General features: G+C 45.7%; 1 protein-coding gene across 1 annotated transcript; it reads right to left on the bottom strand.

Moving 5' to 3' along the window:
- Positions 1-1018: 1018 nt before the first annotated feature.
- LOC142470949 (extracellular calcium-sensing receptor-like) lies at positions 1019-7365 on the bottom strand. Its single transcript, XM_075577754.1, has 5 exons — positions 7242-7365; positions 5484-6427; positions 2521-2748; positions 2034-2157; positions 1019-1941 (listed from the first exon to the last, which is right to left on the bottom strand). Exons 1-5 carry the CDS (start codon positions 7363-7365, stop codon positions 1019-1021), a joined length of 2343 nt encoding a protein of 780 aa, XP_075433869.1.
- Between the last annotated feature and the right edge of the window lie 4459 nt (positions 7366-11824).

Here is an 11824-nt window from a genome sequence, read left to right as displayed (position 1 = left end):
GCGTCATCGGGTGTCAGCGCCCCCTGCACGCGCGTCCAGGTCTCCCCGAGGGAGCCCTGGTGTCCCGCGATGTGGGGGACGGCGGCAGGGGGTTCCGGGGGACCCGGCGGACCCGGCAGCGGGAGGGAGAGCACCCCGATCGGAGGGCGCTCTTCCGCTGCTTTGGCGCGCGCCCGGCACCCTCCGGCGCGCGCCAGGTTACTGCTGCGGCCGAGAACGGGCAAATGCTTGAATAAACTCGGCCGCAGCAGTATAAATTAAGCTTAAACATGCCATTACCCCTACCTGTCAATGATATGATATAGTTATTTATGTATGCACAGTATATTGTATCAGTCCTATATGTTCCCCTTAAAGGATGTAAACAGTGATATATAACTCGGTTCAAGAGTGGGGGCCTGTAAGGATTAACTCTCTATTCTAAAATGAGCTGTAATCACATCAGAGTTTTGTATTGTAGGTCTGGACACTCTGATGGAATTGTTGAGGAACCAGAGAGACGTCGACCACATGCAGAGTGGACTTGCTCTGCAAGAAAGCTGTAAACCATGGGGCTGTATGTGTATGGTTTGCCTATGGAAGGGGATTGTATCAGTATTGTCCTTGCCCAGCTTCAACCCCAGTAATCTCATTAACCAGGTCTTGGGCCGTGTGCCTCAGGCTGTTCCCCCAGTTACCCCAGTTGAGTGAGTTTGTGTGCGTTTTATGTACTGGAAATTTGTGGAAAAGTTTTCCATTAAATTAATTTTTGTTCTACTCTGCAGTTCTGTCTAGTGTACTGATCCCTGGTGTAATTGTTCTGGTCTCCCATGACCCACATACTCTCGTTTGAACAATAATAATTTAACTCATTCATTCGATCACTTTTCTCTTCCATTTAATTACTCAGTTGCTAACAAAGTTTAACACCCAGCAACAATTATATAAAAGCATCAGAAGTAGCACTTTTCAATTAACATACAAAGAGGTGACTGTAGAAATGGTTTATTGGGTCTGAGTAGGCATCTGATATTTAATTTTATTTGACCTTGTGAGTTTGACCTCTTTCTTTCCCCATGAGATGCTCTCTCGAGTTCATGTTGGGTTGGAACAATATGATGAAACATTTGGGCACAAACATGCAGACCACCAGAGCCCAGCTGGAAGACAGGATGGCGAATACCTCCATGGCCACAGTGTACTTGCCACGTGCGCTGAGGGAGGCCGGGATATAGGACACCCAGACACTGAGGAAGGCCAGCATGCTGAAGGTGATGAACTTGGCCTCATTGAAGCTGTCAGGTAGCTGCCTGGCCTGGAAGGCAACGATAAAGCTAACAGTAGCCAGCAGACCGAGATATCCTAGCATGCCCCAGAAGATGATGGGGAAGCCCTCATTACACTCAACGATAATGACCCCAGATTTGGTCTGGATGTTGAGTTCTGGAAAGGGAGGTGAGAATGAGAGCCAGAAGATGCAGAGAAAAGTTTGAATAAGGATGCATACAATTACAATAAGATAAGACACCTGATTGCAGGTCCACTTCCTCAGATTGCTACCAGGCTTGGTGGCCTTGAAGGCGAAGACCACCATGATAGTTTTGGCCAAGATACATGAGATACAGAGAGCAAAGACTATACCAAAAGCTACCTGGCGCAGAAGACACTTCGCAGGTTGGGGGAAACCAATGAAAGCCAAAGAGCAGAGGAAGCAGAGGGACAGGGACAACAGGAGAAGACAACTGAGGGTGTAGTTATTGGCTCTGACAATGGGAGTGGTTTTGAAGTGGATAAAAAGTGCAAACATAACAACCGGGAATAAAGAGGAGGAGACACTTGTAACTGCCAAGGTGACACCCAATGGCTCTTCATATGAGAGGAATTCTCTGGACTTTGGGAGGCATTTGTCCCTTTGAAGATTGGGCCACATATCCCATGGACATTTAGAACAATAAAGAGAGTCTGAAAGAGACACACAAATAATGAATTTAATAATCTATCAATTTAAATTCAGACTTTATGTTGGCTTTCTAGTTCTTCTAAGATCTACTCACCTGTTTGGTTGGAGATCTCTCCTCTGGAACAGAGGACACATTGGAAGCAGCAGACAGGCTTCCCTCTCAATGTTGCCTTCCTAAAACCAGAGAGACAACTGCTGTTGCAGACGGAGATAGGGACCTGAAGGAGAATTTGGAAAGAAGTGCAAAAGAGGAAGATATGACTGGGATACAGTACTATAAAAAGGACAAACTCTGTCCTGACTGGTTAAGACAAACTGGATTATTGGGATATGACACGTTGTCAACAGCACTGAAAGTTGATGGTTGAGTAATTTTATCGAACCGCAGTAGAACAGAGATTACATTTCTTAAGGAAATTAATGAGCAGGTAATTTTAGGTTGCGTTTCAACCATTACCCAATACCATCATCCAAATAACTCCTCCTATTGCCCATATAGCCACTACGTATAACTACTTCTATTGCCCATATAGGTACTCCCAATACAAGTACAGTAACTCCTCTCCATGACAGTACCTTACCTCCCTTACACCTGACGCCCAATGCACGGCACTGGCATTGATGGTGAAAACCTGTCCAATTGGAGCTTTGGTATCATAGCTTCCCACCTTGACCTGTTTTATTCCACCCTCCGGACTCAGCTGCCAGTTCACTATATCATACACCGCAGGTGGGTCCCCGTTCTCATTAAAGAAGAGCTCCCTCCCACTGCTCGTTCTCATGCGCACCTTCTTCACATAATGCAAGAGCTGCAGAGAGAGAAGGGAGGTTCAGTTATGTTATATTGGCCCAGAATTATTACAGACAATGAGGCTCATAAAGGAATGGGAACCAGTGGAGTTATCTAAGGAAACTCATTGAAAGCAGTGGGACTCTGCTGGCCTGAGGTGCTGGTCATTTAAACCCAAAACTGGGTACAGTATGTTGTCAACATTTTATTTTCCTTCATGTAACTCCCCCAATTGCCCCATATAACCACTCCCTATAACTCCTCCTATGGCCCATAAAACCCCTCCCTATAACTCCTCCTATTACTCCATATAATTGCTTTCTATGGGGTAGATCCTCGGAAGTCCGTTAAATATTTTATGATAAGTTAACTTCACCGGGTAGAGATGGGTGATTTTTTTTTTTAACGAATTTGGATCCGCAATGGATCGACCGGTTCCTTTGGTTTATGGATTTTCACAGATCAATGTCAAAAAAGGAGATTCACATTTTGCGGAATTTTTTTATTATTGCCAATGAATTCAGTGGATTCTGGGGGGGGAAAAATGAAGAATCCCCCAACAGATTGCTGAATCCGCGGATTTGGTTCTACAAATCCCTCTACTGGTGTTATCCAATGGTGGTTGTTGATGAACCGGCACTGACTGAAACTGCCCAAATCTGTTTGCGGATATTAAACAGCAAAACTGATTTTTTTGGGAAAACATCAGCAAAAATCCAGGAAACAGATTTGGGCGAATTCACCCATCTCTACTGAAAGGTATTTTAAATGCTCAGCAATGATGCTTTAATGGCTGTTTTCAGCCGTAACGAGCCCTTGCTAATGATATGCGAATGAGGCGTTCCCTCTAACAATGCATATCACATGCAGTAGCTCAGCTATAGTTAACGCAGGGTTTAACGTAACATTAGTTACTGTAGGTCATAGCAAATAGTGGCTTTACTCCTAGCCTTAACACTGAAATAGTTTGGTTACTGTATAGGGTCAGGATAAGTGTAAGACTACAGCTATCAGTGGCAGATTTCCCATTAGGCCTGATAGGCCCGGGTTTATGGCAGCAGAATTTGGAGGCGGTATGCCGGCTTGCCACTCTGCGCATGTGCGATCGGATTCTGATTTAACAGAGCTTGGTGTATCTACCCCTATAACGCTTCGTATTACCCCAAAGCTATGCTCTATGTCTTGACCAGTGTAGTACAAAGTTCAAGATGCCATATTGGTGGCCTGGTGAAATGGAGATTGGTTGCAGGCTGTGATACCTGTGAGGAGTTCTTCAGAGATTAAATTATAATGTAGAGAGTTTACCAAACTTCATATGTTTCTTCTTCAAGTGTAATCTGGCAGCACAGTTAGAAGGAAACATGTACTGTATTTGTTCAATTATTGGGTGACCCTGGTTAGAAGATAACCCCCTAATTTCAGTAGTAGCTGGAAAGAGAAAAATTTACACACGCACATACACAAACTTTGTGTATATCTGTCTCTCTTTATGTGTCTTTGTGTGGGTATGTGTGTGTATGTCTCTGTATCTCTGTGTCTTTGTGGCTCTGTGTGTGTCTCACTCTGTCTTTGTGTGTATTTCTCTGTGTGTGTCTCTCTGTTTCTCTCTCTGTGTGTCAATGTGTGTCTGTGTGTCTCTCTGTGTGTTTCTGTGTATCTGTGTGTCTGTGTGTTTCTCTCTGCGTTTCTCACTGCCTCTGTTTCTCTCTCTGTCTCATTCTCTCTCTCTCTCTCTCTCTCTCTCTCTCTCTCTCTCTCTCTCTCTCTCTCTCTCTCTCTCTCTCTCTCTCTCTCTCTCTGTCTTGGTGTCTCTCTGTCTCAGTGTATCTCTCTCTCTGTGTCACTCTATGTCTCTGTGTGTACTGTATGTCTCTGTCTGTCTCTATGTGTATCTCTCTCTGTCTCTGTATGTATGTCTCTCTCTGTCTCTGTATGTCTTTCTCTGTCTGTGTCTCTCTCTGTGTGTCCCTCTCTATCTCTGTGTGTATGTCTCTCTGTCTCTGTGAGTATGTCTCTCTCTATCTCTGTTTGTATGTCTCTTTCTGTATCTCTGTGTATGTCTGTCTCTGTGTGTATGTCTCTCTCTCTCTGTCTCTGTGCGCATATCTCTATCTGTTTCTGTGTGTCTCTCTGTGTGTGTGTCTCTCTGTGTGTGTTTCTGTGTGTGTGTGTGTGTGTCTCTCTCTCTCTGTATCTCTCTCTCTCTGTCTGTCTGTCTCTCTCTGTGTCTCTTTCTGTCTCTCTCTGTCTGTTTGTACCTCTGCCTGTATATCTCTCTGTATCTCTCTTCCTCTGTGTGTCTCTGTGTTTGTCTCTCTTTGTTTTAGCTTCCTTCCACAAGCAACATGGATATCATGTCCCCATGGTGGAGCTTCCTCCATTTTACCCTCCTACCTCATACATCCGACTGTTGATTGGCTCGAAAAGTGGGTGGGGAAAGATTAGGAAAGTATGTCATTTTGAAAATAACTTTACTGGAAAAAAAAACGTTGCCTTATAATAGGGCAAAACCTTTATATCCTGATGTGTTGAGAAGGGACATGGAGTGGAGAGAATATACAGTATAAAGTATGTTTCCTTCTGTGTTGCAACGGTACACTCAGAGAAGAAAGCTAAAAAGTTTTGAAAGCTCTGTATACTATAATCTCATCATTAATTCTGGAAGATCAAAAGGTGTCTAAAATCATTTATACAAAATGTCATACTGTATTACGCTGTATGCTCGCTAGTTTTGTGTTTGCTAAAGATCTCTACCTGCCATGGTCTGAAATTCCAAATATCTGAGCATCTTCCATGTGAGAATGGTCCTTCTCCTTCATGGCAGTCAGTCAAATCTTGCAAAGCTTTGGCTACAACATGAACTGCATTATAGGCACTGTATGTTGCTCTTAAATCGGAGACGTCATTGTAGCGGTTCTGGATGTTTTCTAGATTTTCTGCTCCTGTACAATTTTTTGTTGACGTCACTGATGAGCCTGTTAGGGTTTTCTGGTCCAGGAACTTGCAGCTGAAAGCTTCCTCCCAGAATATCTTCACCCACTCTCCTCCCATAGACATGGATGGGTGGATGCTGTTGAGAAACTCTTTAAACCCCGAGATAGTCCCGCTTGGGAGGGCAAAGCCAATTGTTCCAGAAAGAAGTCCTAAGTATTTGTCCACTGATAAGAAGGGGGAAGTAGCCCAAGCTTCACTGGCCAACAAAATCTTCCCTGTCACTTCCTGTCTCAACATCTCATCCAGAATGTAAGGCAAGTCAAAATCAGTGGAGAAGATGATCACAGCCTTGGCCGTTGACTCTTTGATGACACGGGCAATGTGTGCAGCATTGCGGTCAGGCTGGCTTATCATGATGTTTTCTGTAAAGGCCACGCAAGCTCCAGCCTTAAGTATCTCTCTACGGACGACCTGGATGCCCTGTTGCCCATAATCATTGTCAACAGCCACAAGCCCCACCCAGGTCCAGCCAAAGTGCAGCACTAGCTGGGCCAGTCCCTGGGACTGGAAGGCGTCACTGGGGACAGTCCGGAAGAAGGAAGGGAACTGTGTCCGGTCACTCAGGAGGGAGCTAGTGGAGAAGAAGCTGATCTGTTGAGAGGAAAATGCCAGCGAGTTTGGGGAACAAAACTGAATCCACATTGATTCAAGGATTTTGGGGGCTAAATTTACAAATATGTCCCAGATGCCAAACTGGAGCAAAACTAGTGCAAAAGAACAGTACCACATTTATCAAAGGGAAAACTATCAATTGCTAAAAATGAGATTCCTTCACTATGTTTGGTGCTGGTTTTACAACAGTTTAGCATCTGGCAGACTTTTAAATGTATCACTCCATTAAATCACATAGTAAATATTGCATTAGGCTTAACAAAATGCACTGTTAACTGGTGCAAGCAGTACGACCGAAGTGCACTAAATCCACTGACACGCTTAATGGGATTGTTACCTTTTTATAAACTCAAATCAGACACCTTTACATTTGTTTATTATGTTTGTAAAGTAAGTCTTGGGAGGGGTGTGATTTCCTCTGACTGCTCTCTTTTGTGCGATGTCCCTGTTGTTTCAACAAGTGCATCTATAGACAGAGACCATATCCCCACCTTCCCTTATCTTTATTGACTCTCTGATAAAGGCATATCGGGATAGGGGTAAAGAAAAACTTCAATTACCAACACTCCCCCCATTCAGAGACCCCTACAAATTCTATGTGGAATTATACGTGTAATACACAGGCAGACTATGTGGAATTACATGCGTAATACACAGGCAGACTACAGTATACGAAATGTAAACGCTCCAATGGTTATTTTAGCACAACAGACAGCAAACTCAACCTTACCTGTGGGTATCGGTACAGTCCCAGAATCTGAGCCATCAGAATGGAATATGTAGAGATAGAGTGGCCGATGACAGCTGCCAAGGGGACACCTTGATGGCACCTATAATTGGGCACAGGCGTCCTGTGCCCAGTCAGCACCTGTAGGGTTCCTTCTACTGCCCACTGTATCACAGTACATGAATCATAGACTTGGAGGACCAAGGTGACATTGGGTAGAAGCTCACTGTCCCTGTTGATCTCCTGCACGGCAAACTGCATTGCCAGGACACGCTGGTAATTATCAAAACGAGACCTGGACATGAGAGTGGGGGTTGGTAATCTGATGAGGCAATGTAACCCTAAGGATATTTTGAGGTTCAAACCATGAATCATATACTAACAAGTGAGGAATGGTTGTGAATAGATAAACTATGATGGGTACACAGGAATCCCCCATTGAATGGGGGTATAACTGTGAATATAGGACACACTCCGATGGACTTGGGAATCAATTAATTACATTTATTTTAGGAGGTATGATGTTTCGATCAAGGCAAATGTCGATGTAAGGACTGAAACGTTGATCCCTGTACAATAAATTTACTTTATTGATTATCACGTTGCTCACTGGACAGCCGCTCTCTATTTTATATATTCACAATGACAGTAAAATGTGCATTGGGGGAAGAGTAGGGTGTGTCAGTATTGGAATCGCAGGGAGGGAGGTTTATGGCAGGATTGAGGATAGTATTGCGGGCTGTATGTACAGTATGATTGTATGTCTTTATTTATATAGCGCCATTAATGTACATAGCGCTTCAAAGCAGTAATACACGGGACAATCATATAAATAACAAATAATACATAATGGGAGAAGTGCTTCAGACATAAAAGTAACATTTAGGAAAAGAAGTCCCTGCTCTGAAGAGCTTACAATCTAATTGGTAGGTAGGAAGAACAGAGACATTACACTGGCGACACACTTAATCGCAGTGCGGCCAGATCCGCAAGCCGGCAGATTTCCCTGCTTGCTAGTGGCCGCCCCTCGGCGTGCCGCGCGTCACCGACGCGCGGTCTCGCGTCTTCGGGAGCGTGCGCCCCCTGCACGCGCGTCCAGGGCTCCCCGAGGGAGCCCTGGTGTCCCGCGATGTGGGGGACGGCGGCAGGGGGTTCCGGGGGACCCGGCGGACCCGGCAGCGGTAGGGAGAGCGCCCCGATCGGAGGGCGCTCTTCCGCTGCTTCGGCGCGCGCCCGTCACCCTCCGGCGCGCGCCAGGCTACTGCTGCGGCCAAGAACGGGCAAATGCTCGAATAAACTTGGCCGCAGCAGTAGGAGGGCGTTCTGGTAAGTGCGTCTGCAAGGGGCCAAGGTTTATGTATGACGTGTAAAGTATTAGCCATGGAGCTATTCATACTGTTGCGGCCGAGTTTATTATGACCTTTACCCCGTCTCGGCCGCAACAGAAACCGGGCGCGCGCCGAGGTGTCCCGGGCGCGCGCCAGAGCCTCGGAAGATCGGTCTTCCGATCGGGGCTTCCCCCTCCCCTCTCCGGGTCCGTCGAGTCCCCCGGAGCCCCCCACCGCATACCCCACATCGCGGGACACCAGGGCTCCCTCGGGGAGCCCTGGGCACGCGCGCTGTGCGCGCACGCTCCCGATGAAGCGTGACTGCGCATCGATGATGCGCGGCACGCCGAGGGAAAGCAACGAGCAAGCCGGGACACCTCCCGGCTTGCGGCTCCAGCCCACTTCAAATAAAGTGTGCCGCCTCTGTATGCTTCGTTAAGCAAGTGTGTTTTAAAGTGGGTCTTAAAGGTGGATAGAGAGGGTGCTATTTGGATATTGAGGGGAAGGGCATTCCAAAGTTGTTGGGCAGTCAGTGAAAAAGGTTTAAGGCAGGAAAGGCCATTAGATACATAGGGTGTAGAGAGAAGACATCCTTGAGCAGAACGCAAGAGTCAGGTTGGTGTATAGGGAGAAATTAGGGCTAAGATGAAAGGAGAGCAGAAGAGTGTAAAGCTTTAAAAGAGAGAAGGAGAATTGAGTGTGTGATACGGGATTTGAAAGGAAACCAGGAGAGGGATTTCAGCAGGGGAGATGCTGAGACAGATTTAGGAAGTACAGTGATTATGGCAGTAGCGTTTAGGATAGATTGTAGGGGAGACAGGTGAGAGGCAGGAAGGCCAGACTGCAGGAGGTTACAGTAATCAAGAAGCAAGAGAATGAGGTCTTGTGTCAGAATTTTAGCTGTCGAGCAACAAAGGAAAGTGCTTATCTTTGTAATATTGCGGAAGAAAAAAATTACAGGTTTTAGCTACCTATGAATGTGAGAGGAGAATGGGAGAGAGGAGTCGAGTGTGTCCCCTAGGCCATGTGTTTGTGCTACTGGGTGCATGATAGTACTTCCAACAGTAATGTGGAAAGAGGTAGTAGGGCAAGGTTTCGAATGAAATATGAGGAACTCTGTTTTTGACATGTTTTAGTGTGTCCATCAGGTGTAAGGTCAGGGGTTGAAAAGTACATTTGTTTGTCATCAGCATAGAGTTGATATTTGAACCCAAGATATGTGATTAGGCCACCTAGAAAGAGTGTGTGAAGAGAAAAGAGAAGAGGTCCCAGGACAGAGATAGAGGATGAGGTGTTAGCAAAAGAGTCACTGAAAGTACGATGGGAGTGTTAGGAGGAGATCAAGGATAGAGCTTTGTTAAGAATACTAAGGATATGGAAAAAGTGAAGGAGAAGAGAGTGGTCCATAGTATCAAATACTGCAGAGAGGTTGCGTAATATTAGCAGTGTGTAATAACCTCTGTCTTTGGCAGCATAGAGGTCGTTAGTTATTTTAGTGCGGGATGTTTCAGTGGAGTGAGCAGTGCGGAAGCCAGATTGTAGAGGGTCTAGAAGAGAATAGGTGTTAAGGAAATGGCGCAAACGAGAGAATACAAGACGTTCAATGAGTTTAGGAGATGGGAGGGAATGGGGTCAAGAGGGTAGGTGGTAGAGGGAGAAGAGGAGATCAGCAATGACACATCCTCCTCTGTGACAGCAAAACAAGGGGACAAGGAAGGCAAGAGGAGAGTTAGGAAGAGATGTAGGATGTGAGGAGGATACAGGGGGGGGGGGGGTTGGCACCAGTAGGAGTAGAAGTTGTATGTGGGAGGTGAGGATTAGAGCATGTAGAAATAACACAGGGACCAGGATTGGAAGAGATATCTCCATAAGAAAGGAGGCGAGGCATGGACAGAAAGAGAATGTGTAAGGATGATTTTTTGCGGTGGTTTAGTGCAGGGGGTAGTGCTGTGTAGTGTCAAAGGGCACAGGTAAGAAAGGAGTTCATGTGAATTGAGAAGTGGCGAATGAATGAGAGATTGAGATATATGAATATATCCATCTTATTGACAGATGTATATATTTGGAACAGGCCTTTTATCCCATTATTAAGTCGCTGCCATTAAGTCACATTTCCCCTACGTGGGATTGACCCTTTCACCCATTAAACACTTCCCTGTCATAGGTCACTGTGCTCCTACATGGGACTGGCCATATAACCCATTAAACATGTCCTGTCATTGGTTCACTTTGCTTCTACTTGTCACTAACCATTTTGAAGATGACATCAACCAATGTTTTATAAGTCAAATGATAAAGAAATACATCTTACATTTTGCAGACAGCCGGGGTGGGTTTATCTGTGAAGTTAATTTCGGGATATATTTTGTAAACATGAATGGATAACACCCCACCAATTACAATGTCTCCAGCCTCCACAGTTCCCCTGAATTCGGTGTTATTGAGGGTGCACCCCAGCGTGAATGGTGCAGTGTAAAATAGCATAAGGTGCCACATTGTCCTATAGAAAAATGGCAGCATTTTCTGACATCCCCAAACTGTAGGGTGATGATTGTCATGTCTCCGGGAACTGCACGGGATAAACGCTGGACCTGGGAAAATAAGACACCCGACATTCACTTAGTTCAAAGCTGTGTTTCTTTTTTAGTTAATCAATCATCCTCTTGCTATATTCAGCCTCTAAGACCTGAAGGGTTCGGAGGCAGGATAAAGGTGTGTGTGTGTGTTAGAGGAATAGAAGAGAGGGCTCCAGGCCTGGATGGAGAAGCAGTGCAGGACTGTGTATGTGGGGGAGGAGGTCAGTACAGGAATAGTAGAGTGTGCAGCATGGGCAGATTTAGGTGCAGTGACACAGCTCTGTGTGGGAGAGGTCTGAGACCCATCAAAGCTGCAAGGAGTGAGAGGAGTAGGAGGAAGTCTGCAATGTTTAGCAGCTACATGAAAGACAAGTTTGTTTTCTAAAAAAACAGAGCTCTCGCTCTCTCTCAGTCTTTTGAGATTGGTACTGTTTCCCAGGGGCATTGCGATGCTAGGGTCTCCTAGCCAAGCTGAGGACTGGTTCTGAGGACTGAAGTTACCTGTTCCAGGAAGGATTTAACAAACACAGCCTCCAGAGACCAGCAAAGCAGATATGGAGTCTGAGGAGAGAGAGAAGCAGGTAACTGCAGCTCACACAGTTACAGACGATATAACCAGAAGAAGAGGTGGAAATGTCTGTAGCACTGAAACAGCAACAATCCATTTGCAGTCTATGTAACTGCTGGGAGTAGATATACATGGGGCAACCACAGGGGGCAGGAGACCAGCTCCAGGGGGGGGGGGGGAAGAAAAAAGCAATGAAGAAAACTACTAGTTGCAGAGTTTGAGTCTCCTGGAAAGAGCACAGAGGAATCATCTGCGGGGTTTAGTAACTTTACTCAGAGACAAGTTTCAGG

The sequence above is a fragment of the Ascaphus truei genome, chromosome 20 (assembly GCF_040206685.1).
Source record: "Ascaphus truei isolate aAscTru1 chromosome 20, aAscTru1.hap1, whole genome shotgun sequence".
Lineage (NCBI taxonomy): Eukaryota > Metazoa > Chordata > Amphibia > Anura > Ascaphidae > Ascaphus > Ascaphus truei.
This window is presented reverse-complemented; position numbering and strand designations above follow the sequence as displayed.